Source organism: Manacus candei, unplaced genomic scaffold (genome assembly GCF_025592945.1).
Source record: "Manacus candei isolate 608988 ecotype Guabito, Panama unplaced genomic scaffold, ASM2559294v1 h1tg000018l, whole genome shotgun sequence".
Classification (NCBI taxonomy): domain Eukaryota; kingdom Metazoa; phylum Chordata; class Aves; order Passeriformes; family Pipridae; genus Manacus; species Manacus candei.
The window spans coordinates 3,709,286-3,727,050 of record NW_026138066.1 but is presented as its reverse complement, the minus strand read 5'-3'; the positions used below and the strand labels follow the sequence as shown (position 1 = coordinate 3,727,050).

The 17,765-nt window shown below is 37.1% G+C and overlaps 1 protein-coding gene across 2 annotated transcripts in view; it reads left to right on the top strand.

Moving 5' to 3' along the window:
- The first annotated feature begins 408 nt into the window (after positions 1 to 408).
- NUP205 (nucleoporin 205) overlaps positions 409 to 17,765 on the top strand; it is a 50,314-nt gene continuing 32,957 nt past the window's right edge. Inside the window, exons 1-11 of one of the 2 annotated variants that reach the window (XM_051784853.1) lie at positions 582 to 615; positions 4,288 to 4,420; positions 5,794 to 5,936; positions 6,939 to 7,110; positions 8,048 to 8,192; positions 9,102 to 9,261; positions 10,904 to 11,132; positions 11,296 to 11,460; positions 12,239 to 12,414; positions 15,420 to 15,536; positions 16,707 to 16,844. In XM_051784853.1, the coding sequence (XP_051640813.1) occupies positions 5,838 to 5,936; positions 6,939 to 7,110; positions 8,048 to 8,192; positions 9,102 to 9,261; positions 10,904 to 11,132; positions 11,296 to 11,460; positions 12,239 to 12,414; positions 15,420 to 15,536; positions 16,707 to 16,844 (1,401 nt within the window). In that variant the 5' untranslated portion in view covers positions 582 to 615; positions 4,288 to 4,420; positions 5,794 to 5,837. Of the gene's footprint in view, positions 616 to 4,287; positions 4,421 to 5,793; positions 5,937 to 6,938; positions 7,111 to 8,047; positions 8,193 to 9,101; positions 9,262 to 10,903; positions 11,133 to 11,295; positions 11,461 to 12,238; positions 12,415 to 15,419; positions 15,537 to 16,706; positions 16,845 to 17,765 lie in introns of both variants that reach the window. The other variant, XM_051784852.1, reaches the window with a different exon arrangement.

The window sequence follows — 17,765 nt, the reverse complement described above, 5'->3', positions numbered from 1 at the left end:
TTGGACTTGATGATCTCTGAGGTCCCTTCCAACCCAGCTGATTCTATGATTCTATGATTCTATGAAAGACTCCCCTCAGAGAGGCATGGAAAAGGAAGGGGGAAAGAGAAACTGAACGGCACGGAATTGCTGTGCTATTTACATCAGAGATGCGAAGGCGGGAATGCAGAACCCCGGCGCTCTCCCTTTCCCGCAGCCACCTCGGTAAAGTCTGTACACGAACACGAAGCCGCCCGACACGACGAACCATCAACCTGCGACTACAGCTCCCGTCAGCCCGGGCGCGGGGCCCGACCGCGGGGCTGCCCCTGCCGCTGCCCCCGCAGCCGCCGCCGCTGTCCCCGCCGGAGCCGCTGTCCCGGGAGCGGCCGCCTCGTGATTGCCGCCGGCTGTGCTGTCCCGGGAGCGGCCGCCTCGTGATTGCCGCCGGCTGTGCTGTCCCGGGAGCGGCCGCTTCGTGATTGCCGCCGGCTGTGCTGTCCCGAAGCCGGGAAGGGCGGAAGCTGCGGGACGCGCTCCCGCAGCCCGGCGAATTGGCCGGGCCTTCATCAGGCGCCGGCGCCGCGACGCGCCTCCCTCTGTCCAAGATGGCGGCACCGTTGGCGGTAAATTCGGGTAAGAACAATCTAAGCGCGGGGCTGCGACTCCCCCTCCGCCTTACCCCGGCCGTCCTGCTCCTCGCCCGCGGGCCACCGGCCCTGCGCCCCTCCTCAGAGTCCGGGGAAGCGGGGGTGGCCGCCTGAGCAGGGCGGGCGTGGTGAGGCTGCGAGGCAAGGCCCGAGCGGGCGGCGGGAAAGGGCTGCGGCGGTGCGGGCAGGCGGCGGGGAGAGCGGCCTCCCGTTCGCGGTACCCGGGGCTCGGGCCACCCAGAGGTGCCTGGCGATGGATCTCCGCGGTCAGAGCTGCCGCTGAGCTTGGGTGGTCCTAGCAGGGTGTGACATGAGGCAGCGAAGGCTCCTTGATTCGGGAGGACTGTATAACTCAGTGCACATGGGGTTAGGCAATACATTGAGGTGTATTGCTCTCATCTTAATGACGGTATTGCACTCATCTCTTAATGCTGTGCGCAATAAAAGGCAACAAAGAAATACGTTCAGAATCTTGCTCGGTAGTACACAGTGAGTGTGGAAATGAAGATGGTTTCTCATCCATTGACTAGGAGCATCAGGTTCATTCATGGTCCTTTTAGAGTGTGGCCCAAGAACAGTTTTGGATTCCTAAATTGGCACTTGCCCAATACAACAAATTCAAAAGGTGCAGTGCTTCTGTTCTTCCTCTTCGTTAAAGCAAGGCCAGCTCAATCTGATGGCTCAGGGCCTTATCTAAACTAGCTCTGAATACTTGTGGGGATGAAGATCCTCCAGGAGGTCTCTCTGGGCCTCCGTTCCAAGGTGTGACCGCCCTCACAGTATTTTATTTCTTTTTTCCCCTGGTGGCTAATTGGAAGTTTTGTTATTGCAGCTTGGGTCAGTTGCTGCTCATCTCCTGTGGTACCTCCATCTGCTTTCTGTGTGTATAGTGCCCTTCAGTAGTTAAAGAACACAAAGCTCCCATCCCTCTTTAACCTTTCTTTGTGTAAGACTGAACAAGGTCAGTTTTTTTGGCATGGCCGAAATGTCCCAAAAGGTCTGTAACTAAGGTTTGGTATGTCACAGTGACTAGTTAATAGAATTAAAACCTCCATTCCTTTGTCAAGCAGGGAGCAAATTTTACAGAAAAGATATTTTGATCTAACTGAATGAATAACATCTCTGTTCTCTCACAGAAAAACAGTAATAAAGCAAAGACCCTTCATCTGAAATGCATCTTCGATAAAGTAAAAATCTGAGTAGTTAAAATGAGACTATGCTTTATTTATAAATTACATGGCAAGAGATTCTACAGCCTTATAATTAAAAAAATAGGGGAAGAAAGAGTTTTGTACATGAAATATGAGAAAAAAATAAAGCAGATATGTCAATAGAACTAATGAGGATTTTTGCCTTAGGTTGTGTTGTTTCTGGGGACAAACATAAGTCTATACTGTGACAAAAAGTTCAGGCATAAGCGTCACCTGCTGTTGTTGCCGAAAGAAGTAACTCATCCTGTCCTTCCTTGCTGGCCCTGATGGGGTGGTCAGCCTTTGTAAAACTAATAGTAATAGAAACAGCATAAATGGGAAAAAGTCAGTGTGGTTGCTAAAGTCCAACTTTTTTTCCATCCTAGGTGCTTATTTCTTTCTCTGCAATAATCCATCTTTGTGCTAGCATAGCTGGTGCCATCACAGAGCAGACTGGGTTGTAGATGTGATCCTGTTGAAAATAAACTCTTTTTTCGGATTAGTTTTTGGTTAGAGAAGTTAGGTCCTTAATTTCTTTTAATGCCTTACAGTACATGTGTTTGGGCTGATGCAAAGGAATTATGTGCTAGGGACAAGAGCAAACAGATGGGCCAGGGAAATAGTTGAACAGTTTTTGGCAGACATTGTGTATTGCTGCTGGTGTTTATTGGACTCGGTAATGTAATAAGAGTGAAATAAATCTCTACACTCTGAAGTTTATGTGGGAGAGCCAGTTACAGTCTAGAGTGTGAAATTATTCATCCAATAGTAGCTATTTTTAGTTAAATTTGTCTAGACAGGGGTAACATCATATGATTAAAACACTCCGATGCTTGAAAAAGGCAGAGAGTTTGTCCTTTTTTACAGGTTTTCCTGATACAGCCTTATTATTCAGGGCATTCAGGGAGCATTTTGTGTTACTGTGAGGTGGCGCCTTGGTTGCATAAAAAGGAGGGGCACCTTTACATCAGGGTAACTACCTTGCTGTCTTAACATAAGCAGCCTGGTCAAGAAGTGGTGCAGATACATTTCACTTCAGTAAACCTTGAGAGGTTTACTATAAGACTCAGAGTTAGAAGGAGCTGCACCATGATAAAATGTTGCCTTTGTACTTGATTTTATACCACAGTGTTACCTTGTACATTAAAAAGGAGAAAAAAAAAGTTAAGGCAAATTTAGATTAAATGCTAGTGTTTTTGCATATAGGCTACTCTGCAAGACATAGTTTTGTTTTATCATTTCTCCAGAGACATTCCTCCTCAGTTTAAGTCTCTGCTGTTCCCTACCCACTTGTTTCTTCCCTCTGTGTTTCAGGCATTGGTCTTTCAGTTGGTTTTATGACTAGCCGGACCACTTTCTTAGCTGTGTTAATGAGAGCTCTGATTTTTATAAACCATGTTGAAAGAACTCTGGAACATGTTGCTTTTTCCTCCCCTTCTTTAATTTCAATCATTTGACTAATGTGACTTGTAGTGCGGTCTGTCAGAGTAAACGAAGCAGGTATGTCCATGGTTGGGAACAAGTGACTGAGTGAAGGAGGACAGCAACCTCTTAAAGCAGCTTTTCAACTAGGAAAATGGCAGCATGCAAAAACCACCACTAGCTTATAATACCTTTGGTTCAGAAACCATCTCAGTAACACATAACAGTGCCTGCAATCAGTTTTTACGTGGTAGTTTGAAGGCAAACCATAAAATTGGCAATATAATTTATCTAATAAATTTAGCAGTGACTTGTGGTGTGTAAAGTCTGAAAGTTTCACAGATACAAATGACATCTAGCAAGGGAAACACTTAGGTACCTCTGTTTAATATTGGTTTTAAAATTTTGTGGGTTTTTTTTTTTTAATGGGATAATACTAGGTGGTACGTATTTTCCATCTACTTGGGTTTTAGTTTAGACAACAGTTCTGGTTGAAGTCTGAAGACTAGTTTGGTGTGCTGTTTTCATGATTCCCAATGATAAAGAGACTTCCAGTGCAGTATTCCTGCTACAGAGTTCGGGTTCTGAATGATACAGTTTCTAGTAAGGAAGAGATAATTCAGCTGTAGTACTAAATTCAGGTCTGAAATATGCAAAAGAAACTTCTCAGTGTAGAGAAAGAGGTGAGGTGGTATTTTTAGAGTAGGGTCAGACTTCTCTAATTTATTTGAGCTTCCTAGCTTCTAGAATAATCTGGTCTCTTCTAAACATAGGTAATATTTTTGTTGATCTATTTCTGGTAAAGGAATTTCATATCTTTATGAACCTCTTTTACAGAATATTAGCAGCAAATGTGTTTTAGGTGTCAAAAGTACTTGTCTTTATTTATTTTTTAAATTAAGAGGAGAGAGATGAGTTGATATGAAAGAGTATCGTTAGGCTTATATTGCCTTTAATCTTATGGTTTTAGTTTCTAATTTATATTGTTCTACACAGACTGATGGAAAGAGGCAACACATTTTGACAGCACTGCTCTTCATTTTCAGTTCCTCATATATTGGATATTTCTTTGGTTATGTCAAAAATAGAAGGCCTTGCCAAGTTACATTCAGATTCAAGGTCGGCTGTCCAGTTCTTAGTTATCCCTTAATCTTACCAAAGTGGATGGAATTCAGGCAGGTAAGGTTGAAAGATTAGAAATTGTCCATAGTAAGTCCTTAATATCCTTCCTCTTTCTGTCAGGAAACTTTTCAAAGTCATAGTGAAACTTCTATTAAATTTGGCAGCTAACCATTTAACCAGGAAATCTGTATGAGGAACCTGGAGAAGCAGAATAGGTTGACAGGGAGAGTGTGCTGGGATATATAAACTAAAACATAACTTGGGATCTTTACAACTCTGTTACTTGTTGATGCTACACCTCGTAATTCACGATAAGATGCTTCCACACCTTCAGTACAAGTCATTTGCATGGACAATTTGTCCCTAATGTAATATTCTAAAGATATTCCTTAATATTACTAAAACTGGGAAAATAGGTAATCTGGGGGGAAAAAAATCAAGAAATGGAAAAATCTACCCGTGTGTGTATTTCATGCCCATTTTGCACTTGTAAGAGTGCCTCAGTCACTTCTAAGTTCATGTATTCATTTATAGCTACTCAGCTTGAATGACTTCACATTTAAGTGTGCTTGTAGGCTGTGGCAGTCTTTGGTCTGACATTCTGTAAATACTTTGAGGCTTAGGAGATTTCCATTTTCCATTGTTGGGAGTGATTTCAGTTTTAGTTGGAGTAATCAAAGGATTTTGTTCTCTCTCAACAGATAGTGTTTTTCTCCTATTATTGAGGTAGGACTTTACACCCCTTCCAGTTGACTAGCTCAGTACACTGGTTCACCTCTGACAATGTAGGGGCAATAAGGGTGATTAAATAGCTTGCTTTTGATTAAACTGCTATTTTTTTTCCCCAACTTGCTCATGCAAATTATAATCTTTGGAAATGGTTGAAGCCATTTTTCTTTAGCCGTCTGCTGTAATCCCAGAGTACCATATATTTTGATCTGATGGGTTGTTTAGTTTATAGTGAAGGTGGTCCTTTTCTGAAGTGTTCTGTAGAAGTGATAGAGTCACAATCCTGGAGGGATTTAAAAGATATGTAGTTGTGGCATTTATGGATGTGGTTTAGTGGTAGACTTCGCAGTGCTGGGTTAGTGCTTGAACTCAATAATCTTAAAGCTCTTTTTAAACCTAAGTGATTGTATTGTAAGTATCTTTATAAGATGACTTTCAGCTCCAGAACTTAGGTGCATACATCATCTTTTCTGCTTCTCTAGCTTCCTAAATGCAATTAGGTTTTATATCAGACCATCATTGTTATTTTTTTTGCCTTAAGAAAGGAAAATATGCTTTACTTGATGGGCATAACTGTCTATACTGTCAAGCTGAGAGTAACAGTAAGTTAAAAAAGAGTCTACTTATTGAAAAGAGTGAATAAATAATTTTTTTTTGTTTCTTTCTCCATTTCAAGTACATTGTTTTGTTTCTTCTTTTAGCTGCCAGCTTGTGGGGTCCATATAAGGACATATGGCAGGCTGTAATGAATGCCATTTGGAAAAGGCAACCCGAAGCTGTTCATCGTCTTGACCAGGTTTTAAAGAAACACAAATCCGACTTCATCTCTCTCTTCAGAAATCCGGTACTGGGCTAATGCTGTTTTGTGGAATGAGTTGGAGAGTTGATGATTTAATCTGTCTTGCAGTGTTGTCTTACATACCATTTAGACTCTGACCATTCATTTCATTCTACATTTTTACAGTACATAATGCAGATGTGTTATACCAGTCTTGTGCTGCCATAAGAATACAAATAGCTTGAATAATACATATTATTTTGTGTCTTTTACAGGTTGATTTTATCTATGATGTATTGTTTTCTCTCATTGTTTCAGTGCTATTTTGAAAGGAAAAGTAAAAAGTAAAAGTATCTGATGATCCATCAGTCACCTATTGGCTTTTTTTTGTTACTCTCGTATGTCTGAAATAAAGCACCAAACTATTTTGTCTGGTTTTGGTCCATGCTCATATTTCAGTCTGGTTAACGAACACACAGAACAGGTGAACACATCAATTTAAAAATTACAGTATGTCTTGTTAGGAATGTCAGATGATGTGGAAAACCTCCCTGCTTCTTGGCTGATGGATCACAACTAGAAATATATCTTCTTTCAGTGGTATTACTTCTGCAACTCTTTTAACTGATAGGTCAGAAAATCTAAGTCAGCTGTAGAGTTTTGTCAGTATATTTTAGCATCTCAGTTTAATGGAAAAAGAATGATGTAGAAAATAGCAGTTGGGAGTAACACAATAGTTCTGATCAGCAACGTGAATGTCTTTCATGGAGCTGTTGAGAATTATATTAAAGTTTACTTTCAGTCTCCATTATTCTGAGTAAACTAAAAGTCAGCACATTGTATAAGATTATTTTTGGTACGTTCTCACAAAGAGACCACTGCTGTGCAAGTGTGAAGCATTATTAGGATGCCTTTACTATCTCTGTGTTTAAAAAAACTGCCTTTGTTTTTATGGTTACAACCTAACCTGTTGGAACAGTATTTGTGAGAAAGGATTAATGTGTAAATCTTTATTCAGTATTTGTTCTTGCCATTTTGAATAACTTCCGATGCTTGTTTCTCTTGCAGCCAAAGAATGTTCAGCAGCATGAGAAAATTCAGAAAGCAAGTACAGAAGGAGTTGCTATCCAGGGTCAGCAGGGAACTAGGCTCTTGCCAGAGCAACTCATCAGAGAAGCCTTTATCCTCAGTGACCTCTTTGATATTGGAGAGTTGGCAGCTGTTGAACTCCTTCTAGCTGGTGAGAAGGGAAAATATTTAAGAGCTGGAGAAATACAGCTTAAATAGGGCCTTCTTATTTAAGTGTATGCTTAACGTGAATGAATGATCAGTGAAGACCTTAGCTTCCTAACATAGAAGGTTCCTAAGGAGAAATCTACTCTCACTGTAAAGTAATATGAAACTTAATGTTCATACATGCAGCTATTTCAAAAGGGGGAATATTTTGAGGAGGTTTCATGATTTAATTTCTCTATCATTGAATTTAAACATAATTTTAAAATGATTGACTTAGAGTTTTTCCATAAAGCAGTGTAATGGATATTGATTCTTTAAACTATGTATTAGTTATATTAGTATGTGGCTGTTTGGGTCATAATCTAATAACTGATTAGTAAGAGAAGTATTCTGGAGGGTGACACATTCTTTACATGTAGAAAATTGATTTTAGAGTTAAGATGTAACTGTCAGTTATCATTACTAGCTACTGTTCATCATTTAACTTTTAAAAATTCATTGAAGAAGTAGCTTGCAAATTTGTCAGCTTTAGCAAGCCATCTTCAAGTCAACCTCTCTTTCTATTTTGAACTTGAATTTTTGATGTAAATTCTGGCAGAAATTTTAATTTTGAATAAAAAGATATTTTTATGATAATTGACTAGAGTTGATTATTAAGATAGGTACATATCAGTTGCAAATACCATTTGGATTAAGATGTGTTTGGCCTTACACTTTTTTTTTTATTTTTGGATGTTGTAATAGTTGAATATTAATTCTAATAATAGCACACAAAATATGTGTGATTTAAGTGTCTAAAAGAAATCCAAGTGACAGTGAAGGACCACAGTTACTTTGAATGCTATATTTGTATTTCAGTTAGAAATACAAAGATACAGAGATGTTGTCAAAGCATGTATGTTCAGCTTTTTTTGACTATTCTGTGCATTTTCTTTCCCTAGGAGAACATCAGCAACCTCATTTTCCTGGTCTTACAAGAGGTCTAGTGGCAGTTCTGTTGTACTGGGATGGAAAAAGATGTATTGCCAATTCACTACGAACCCTCATCCAGTCACGCCAAGGCAAGACGTGGACATTGGAACTCAGGTCTGCATTAGGGTGATGAGCTGATCAAAGCTCTTTGTTTTGGATGCTTTTAGGACTAATTAAACTAAAGAGAATATGTATATTCTCACATTTGTTTGTTTTTCATAACCTGATGGAGCTGCTTTCATGTTCTCTTTTTAAGCATAATGTTAGTTTCTTGCACGTATTTTTTATTGGGTTATAAGGATATGATATGTGTTTTACTTTCAATTCTTTCATGCTACTTCACCTTTTGGCAGTGTTTTGTTTCAGAAACCCTCCCAGTAGGTGCTGCTCTAACTAGTGTTGATTACTCACTATTTGAGAACCTTGCAATGTTCTGACTGCCTGGGTACTGCAAAATCAGAGAACTGGGCTCTTGCCTTTGTTTAAAGGAATGCACTGTCTACTGGTGAACATTAAATGCTATTGTTTTCACTTTGAAAAAGAAAGCAATACACTTTGCTAACTTCCAGTGCACAGTGATTGATTGACTACAGAAAGATGAAAAGATGTATTCTAGTGTAAATATAAATTCTGAAACATAACATAAATTATTACATTAGAATTAGCTTTACCACTTCAGTAGAGTTCAGTATCTGGGTAACTGCATTTACTAGTGAGTTATGTGCATCTTACGTATAGGACTTTTTCCTTTGAATAGAAATCTTAACTAGCTGATCCCCACTGTATCTCATATTCCATGTTCCTGCACCTGCAGAAGTTACCTAAAGACTTTGTATCCATTCAGCGTAATGTTTTGAGAGGGTACTGCTTACTAATTAGTGAGGCACATCTTTACTTTCTGTATATAATTTATTTGTACATTTTTTTGTTATCAAATATATTTGATGGGATTCATTATTTTAGACTTCCTTTGTGACTGGGAAAGTATGATTAATTGTTAAATTTATATTCTTTCTGTTATAGTCAGGAGTTAATTTCCATGACAACACGCTTTACAGATGACTTAATGGAGCAGGGTTTGACTCAGAAGATCCTTACACTTGTGTCTCACATCGATTTGAACAATGAATTTGATAAACTCCAGAGAGAGCGAGGATTGGGCAGTGAGAAACATCGAAAAGAGGTAAATACTCCCTAAGTGTGAATATTTTTCTGTATCACTGAACAGATTAGAATACAGTTAGATCATCAAGAGTTCTCTGCTTTTGCAAGGTCTGTTACTGTCTGAGAGATCAGAGTAACTACTCCACGGTTGTGCAATATGAATGTGGGATCCAGGTTGCTTCCTGCATTTCTCTTTTGCTGTTGCTTCAACATGCTGGGTTATGCCTTGTTTTAAGTGATGTGTAACCAAGGACAGTAAAAAAGTAAGCACAATATTTATGTGTAGTTTTTTAAAAAAAATTGACACTAACTGCTGCAGCATATTTTTTCTAGCAGGAAGATTGTAAACATCACTGTTGTAACTTTTGAACTTCCTTCTAATGGGTGATCCGTTTAAAAATTATTCTATGTAATAGAGTCAGTTTCTTTTCCACCAAAGAAAGAATTAGTTTGATGCTTTTGCTATTTATCTAGACACTATGCGAAGATTATCCTTCTCATTTACCTAAATTATCTTAATTTACCTTAATTTTACCTTGAAATCCATTTAATGCTTTACATTAGCAGTTTTTTTTCTTTGTATTAGATGGAATACCATATTTCCCTCTGTATTGATTGGAACTATTATTCTGCTGGAGTCTGTGCACAAATCTCTTGCTATGTTAAATGTTGAAAAGTTTCTCTCTTCATCACCATGAATATGATTTTACAGGATATAAAATGCTCATAGCACTTTATTTTTTATTTAGCCAGGTACAATGGATAAAGGATAAGAATGTTACTAGAAGCTCATAATTTAGCTAAATAAAATACAGTTTTGCAAAGACTATTGTGAAAGATCGTAATTGCCTTTTTTTTTCTTAACTTCCACTGTGTTCATAAGACTTAAAGCAGTTAAAACTCAGCCTGGGAGGAGGAATGAGATTAAATGAGATAAATGTTTGTTCAAAACCAGGTAATTTTGATGTAACTGTTAGAAAAAAGACAAACTTTGTTTTCAAGAACTATTGTGCTTACTCGTATTGTAACATGCAATAATCTGCCAAATAAAAAGAAAAATACTATTTTTAGTATGAAAATGCTTGGTAGCCTTTATGTTGGGCTTGATATTTGTTCCATATACGATAGGGGATGATAAATTTAATTTATATTCTAAAGTTGATATAAACATTTTGTCTGAGGGAAGGAATTTCTAATTTTAAATGTTTTTCTTATTTCTCAATGTCTTATGTGTTAGGTATTTGTATAGTCAGTTGAGGGCATCTCTTCTGAGGTAAGGGAAAGACTATGACCTTATCTGGAGATAACTGCCAGTGCAGTTGTGTGATTAGGAAATGTGGCTTCTGTGTGATACATTTACAGCTATATAGGTTCTATATAGATTCATGTCTCCTGACCTTGACAGGGATGCTGGTTTGCATGTGGTCATATTCCTGGGTATCCACTCACACCTCACATGAAATAGTGAGAATATGAATGCAGTTAACAAGCAGAAGTGTGCCTTTGTTGTTTAGCAATTAAACCCAACATTTTCTGTAGCTGCTGTCTTTAGAGTAATTTTTAACTTAGCCTAGTCATCATGATTGACTGAGAAAGACTAATTGAATGTGTTACTAGAGTATGTATATTCACCCTTTGTTTGTTTGATTTTTCTTCTAAAGGTTTCTGACCTCATTAAAGAATGCCGACAGTCACTGGCTGAAAGTCTGTTCGTCTGGACCTGTCAGTCACCACTGAGCAAGGATGACACTCTAATCCTCATAAGTTACCTGGAAAAGGTAACAGTGGAAGCTGATGGCTCGTTGGACGGTGTGAACTTGTCTCTTCTCATGGCTCTCCTTTACTGCTTTGATGTCAGCTTTCTGGAACAAGGCACAGAGGATCGCGAAGGTAATGCTGGGAGGTTTCCCAGATGTTACATTGTAGAGATGGATAAATTGTTGTTTAAACAATTTCTTTATTGATCAGTAGCAAATAGACAGGGTTTTGCATATTTGTTTTCAAATTCATTTATTGGGTATTGGTTTTGTGTTTGTTTTTGTTGTTCTTCAAGATTTGATGCACCGGCTCCCTCTGCTAGCAGAAAGACAGTACATAGCAACAATACACACTCGTCTTCAGGAATCCCAGCCTTGGAAATTACCAGGCCTGCAAGCTACTGTTAGATTAGCCTGGGCGCTGACATTAAGAGGAATATCCCAATTATCTGATGTGACAGGTAAATTACCCTAAAGTGCAGTTCTTGCACATTAGTATTCAGCTTGCAAGTCGTGTAAGTCAAAGTATCTATTACCTTTTTGAAGTGCTAGTATTTACCTTTGTGATAAAATTACCATTGACACTCCTTAAAGCTTTCTCAGCATGTGAATTTGGTTGTCAAGAATTGAATTGCTCTGAAATGTACACAGATTTAGAAGTAATTGGTTATTAGAAAGTAATATTGCCTCATTGAAGTGAAAGAGATTTTAACATACTGGAAAATTCAAAGATTGTGTTTTCAGCTTTAGTATCATTTGAATGCTTGAATTAAGAATAGATTTCCAATTATGGTTTTATTTACATCTATACATGTTAAACTTCAGTATCTTGAGAGGATGAATCTATTATAATTTTGTTTTTTTCCTCTCTGAACTTCACAAGATTTCCTGACTTCCTACTAGGTCAAAATTGAGTCTACTCCAGAATAGCTATTAAAGAAAACACAAACATTATAATTAATGTTTAATTAAGATTGTTTTGTGATTCTTGGTTCACTACCTTAGATTTTTTTGGGGTAAATGGGTTATGCATTTTAACACTTCTTAAAGCAGAAAGTTGAGGTCATCACCTGCCATTAATTTATCTTTTTCCAGTCTAATGTTTTCCTGTATGGGAGAAAAAACACAGTTGATAGAAGCATGTAAATTGGCAGGTCAGCTGGATATCCTGAAATACGTTTTCTTGTTAACAGATTATTGTTATTTATTTTTTACCCTCTTGTGAATTTTGTTGCCCAGCTCTTGCAGAATTCACTGAGGCAGATGAGGCAATGGCAGAGCTAGCCATTGCTGATTATGTCTTCCTGTTCCTGACTGAATCTGTTGTGGGGTCTGAAAATTTCTACCAGGAGGAATTTTACATTCGCAAAATTCATAACCTTGTCACGGACTTCCTTGCACTCATGCCAATGAAGGTAGGTTGTTTATGTGAACAGCAGTTATTGAGAAATGTGGGGATCTCTTCTGTATTTCTAACATTTGGACAGGTAGCATAGAGATTCAGATATGACCCTCAGCTTGAGACCCTGCAGTTAAGAAAACTTATTCAATTCATGAAAGTCATAATGTTTGGGGTTTGTTTTCAATACTGAAGTAGAATGTGATTTTTAAAACACTTCAGTGTGATGAGATTTACAAAAGAAACTTCTGTGGTGGAAGTAGTTTTGTTTTACATGATTAAAATAGAAATGAATGCTGAAATTGATGGCTATGCATGTGGGTATTGATTTTCTGATTTTTTTTTTCTTTTAATACAGACAGTAGTGTAACCTAAATTAACGTAGGGTTTTTGTCTCTCACTTTTGATTTATTTTTTACTAATGATCTTTTCCATACTTAAGGGGAGGGATTCTGCTTTTTCAGTAGTATCAGTTGTTGGGAAAATAAGCAACCTTTTTCAGTAGAAGACTAAAAATGCTGTAAAAGGGTTTAAAAAAAATTTGAAGCAATTACAACAGTTTCATTTGTGCAATATCTTGTGATTAGACATGGAAAATCAAAATTCTATGAAAACACATTCAATTAATGGAGACTTTATTTTGTGACCTTCATCGTGTTGAGCTGTAGTTAGAATTGCCAAACAATTACTTTTTTCAATGTGCAAAAAGGAAGATTGAAAACCGTTTATTTTTCGTTGTAACCTCACAGACTGTGAACAATATTGGCAGGAAAAACAGTATTTGAGCCTCAAGAATCTTTGAGGGCATTTATGAACATGTTGTAGACAGCTTTTAGATTTAATCATAATTTATTTATAATCCGTTGATGTTGCATGTTGTTTTCTCAGGCTGCCTTTTAAACCCACAGAATATCCATAAAGCAAGTTTAATGTCAGTTCCAACAGGTTCATGTTGATAAATTACAGCTGTATTTCTGCTGCAGTGGCTGCCTCCGTACAACACTTATTATGTTAACAGGCTTTGGACACGCTTTGAAGGCTGCACACATCCGGTGTTTTCTGTAATACAAACACAGTAGCCCTTAGGAATATATGGGGAATATGTGAGGTGTATTTTGTGAAATTTCCTTAAACAATCTGGCAGTTCTTCATTGGATGCTGTTGCTTTATGAAAGATGAAGTGTCTCCCTGTAATGATACCAGTTTTTATTAGAGATATAAGGTAGATTTTTGAATGAAAGTTGAAGAGCTGGAGACTGACTCTGGCTGAGGTTTCTGCCTTATTAGATTTAGAACAGACACAACCTGTCTCCGTATCCACAGAACTTCCTGAAAATCCCAAGGCTGTTGCTTGATTTCTTGGTACATCTCATCTTTATTGCATTATGGAACTGAATTCTTTATCTCTGCGAAGAGTTTTTCTTTTCCATTTCAATTTTTTTTACTTTGCCTCAGGTTTGCAGTTAATTGTAGCTAATGCCTGAAGATGAAGAGAGATTTTCATTACAACTAAGATTTTGTAATACGGGATATAAGCCAAAATCAGACCACTGGCTCGTATTCCAGTTCGAGAGAAGCCAATACTAGTGGTTTCACAGGAAAGACTTTGTTAGCAGGCAACTGGGATATAGCCCTTCAAGGCAACTTTTTGTCTTAACTGCTGTTGGGTAGTGGTTGGATTATGTCCTCAACTATTTCTTCTGAATTTCAAATTTTAGGTAAAGAGAAGTGTCTGTGTTGCTGGATCTTTGTTTTGTTTTGTATATCTGCATTAACTTTTGTTCATTTTTTTTAAATCTGTAAGTCAGCATTTTAATTAATTCCTCCTTATAGTTTTAGCATTTATGCTGCTTGCCAGTGAGGATTTGGGTAAATCTTTTGGTTGATTGCATTACCTTCATTCAGAAATCGATAATTGGCTTTAGTACCTCAAATAATTCATTATTTCATTTACCAGTTCTGTTCTTGTTCAGTTAGTATACTGATTTTAGCTAGTTTGCTCTGACCCTTTCCACAGTTATTTCTAGTTTTAAATATTTTTTCTTTTTCATTATTATTATTTTTAATTATTTTTTCTTAAAGAGAGAGAATTATTTTGCTGCTCATTCAATTTTGGACATTAAGATACTGTAGACCATGAACCAGTCTCTGTTGACTGTAACCATGTTTTAATTTTTGATGTGTTGAATTGGTTGCTTACTTCTGTTTCTTGATCCTCAATGTCTCCTTAATATTTAACAAAACTTGACTTTTCATCTTATATCTGTTTGCTTTCTATAAGCTGCTGATGGGGTGTCATGTCAAAAGCTTTTCGATTTTAAATGTCAGCTGTTTTTTGTTTAGTAATTAGCTTTTTCAACACAGAGAAGTTTAAGATGCTGATTGAATGGCTATTTTTTTTATTGCTGCAGTTCTTCTTCCCCTCCCTTTTTTCTTTTTTATTTCCTCTTGTGTTAATAGATGTGGTGATGCTTTTAGTTGAGACAGATTGGGTCCAAAGTAATTATATCAGTTCAGAACTTTTCAAATCATGAAGTAACTGTAAGTAGAAGTAGCCTTTAATGGTGAAGAAAGGTGCAATCCACAGATCTATATAAAGAAAACATTATTTTGCTGTGTTTTGTGTTTCTTTTCACTCTTTGTGAATAATGGTCCAGCATTCTGTGTTTGAACATAATGCATCCAGCTTTTGAATTAAAAAGAGGAAAAGGATCCACCGTTTGGGGCCAAACCAGAGGATCTGGTGAAGTCAGTTAGGAAAAACTCCTGTGGTATAAATTCAGGGCTTTTGCTGTGCACTGAGGACCTTGGCAGTAAGAAAGTAATTGAATATATCTTCGTATGCAAGCTCTTGGGGGAAGAGAGGATTGAAAAAATATAAAATTGAATATTCTTGTCATGTACATGCAAGTACATTGGCTTTCTTAGCTTTTAGTAGGCCGTATAGACAAGTGTTCTGTTCTGTTTCTGTTCTGTTTCATTCTTAGACCAGTGGTTTTTTTCACTTCGTAAATTCTGTAGGTGAAACAGCTGAGAAACCGTGCTGATGAAGATGCTCGCATGATCCACATGAGTATTCAGATGGGTAACGATCCACCTATTTCCCTTCGGAGAGATCTGGAGCATTTAATGCTTCTAGTAAGCCCTATTTTCTTTTAAATTACAGTGGCAAATAGTAATTGTGACTTTCATTTTTCATCTGAAAACCTGTATCTGAATGATACCATATGATGCTGGACCTTCCTCTTTTTGGATTAGAGTTTTTAAATTTTTTTTTTCCTTAAATACAGACACTTTTCTATAACGTTTCTTGTAAAGGAATTAATTTACTGCCTTGCTTTCTTATGTTAATGTCATTTGATTGTTGTTTAGTAAGTAAATACTGCAGTATTGAAGGTTTTAGGGGGTTAACCTTACTATTGACACTCTGATAAATAATTGAAATGTTTAAATAATTCTCATGTTGAAATATTTGTAATGAGAATTTTGGAACACTGTTTTGTATTTGCTGTAGATTAGTCTAGGCAATGTGACCCCATCAAGGCTGATGGAATTACAAATTCCCTAATTTCAGTAGAGTTTTGACCAAAAGTGTACATTTAAAAAAAGATCTGTTTCTTTAATATTTTTAATAAAATAAAGAAAATAGAAAAAAAATAAAATGAAAATAAAATAATCATATTTGTTTAAATATTAGTTATTAAGGTTACTTAACTGCACTTTCAAAAAAATCGGAAAACAGATTTACATATTAAACAGGGCAATTTTTATTTTCTGTTCATGAATAACTTAAAAAACTTTTACTACTTGTCTTTTCCAAAGGTAAAGGTTATAGGACATTTGCAGGAAACTTTGTACTGAAATGCTTTCTTAGGCAACTCAGAGATATATAGTGAACTTAAATGAAGAACTAGAAGTGAAAATTTACTCTGAGAAATTTGTATGTTCAGATAACGGGTACGATTTCTATTCATGGTACTGGCTGACTTGTAAATTCAGTGTATGAAGGTATGGATATGGTTCTTTAAAGAGAGATGATGCTATTTTCTTATAACTATTCAATCTGTAATAATTAGAAAGTTATTAAAGTTTTGCTGATGTGTACATTTTGAATTTCTCTGTCACTTTTTCCTATGCTGTTATTTAGATGCTCTTGTTTTCAGAGAGTTTTAAGAAATAAAACACCAGCTGTGGGATGCTTTGCCTCTCAGATGTGTTTAGCTAATCTAGAAGCAGTGCTTATTGTTGAAGTAATTGTTTTTTCTTCATATAGTTGATATTTTTCCAACATCATCTTTTCTCTGATAGATTGCTGAATTGTATAGGAAAGACCCCTTTAATCTGGAACTTGCTCATGAATACTGGTGTCCATCGGAGCCCTTGCAGACATCCACCATCATGGGGTCCTACCTTGGAGTAGCTCATCAGCGACCCCCTCAGCGCCAGGTTATTTAGATTTTCTTGAGTAATTACTAGTAACTTGAAACTAAAGTAACAAAAAACCCCAAGCAACAAAGTTTTTGGTACCCTTATTACAGATAGCCTCTAAGAAGATATTACCTTTTCTCAGTGGCTTATCTGCATGTGTCCTCCTCTGCATGGCATGGTTCTTGTTGCTTGTCAATAAACTTAACAAGAGTCTTAACTAACCTCTTTGAAAATGTTGTTTAGGTCTGATTTGTTGCAGTTGCTAAATAATTCTGATACCGCTCTGGTATCTGATAACTTCTACATACCTTTTGCATGTAACTGAGAAGTTAAATTCCTTTACTATAAAAAAAATCTTTATTAACTGCAGTTGATAGTATTTTCGGGGGTAAGAATCCGTAAGAATATTGTACTTATTTAAAGTCCAAAGATTATAGTCCATGAGAGACAAAACTTAAAATCAGAATGAAGAAATTATGTAAACAGATGAAGTAGACATTCCAAAACTTATTAGATATCTGGGGTGCTGTCAGCCTTCAATGCTTCTTGAAAGACTGTGCAGCATTAGGCAAAACCTAGTACGAGACAAATTGGACACACCCCAAGACCTACCCACAATACAGGCAACTTGAGCTGGGGCCATGTGCAATCTGCATACACCCTAATATGACCCTGGAAGGAACCACTGTGTATGGGGGTTACTGTGCAGGTATATGACAAGCATAATGAATTCTTTCCTGATATCTCTTGCACTGTGAGATGTGTTAGTAATACTGCTGTGGAACATTTGTGAGCTGAAGTAAATTTTATCACTGGAAATACAGAAATGGAGAGTTAGTATCCTTCCCAATCACATGAATTGTTTTGTTTATTTCTTCTTTGAACAAGTGTTTTCACCTTTAGAGAGACAGAATAGGCCAGCTTATAAAGGAACTTTTT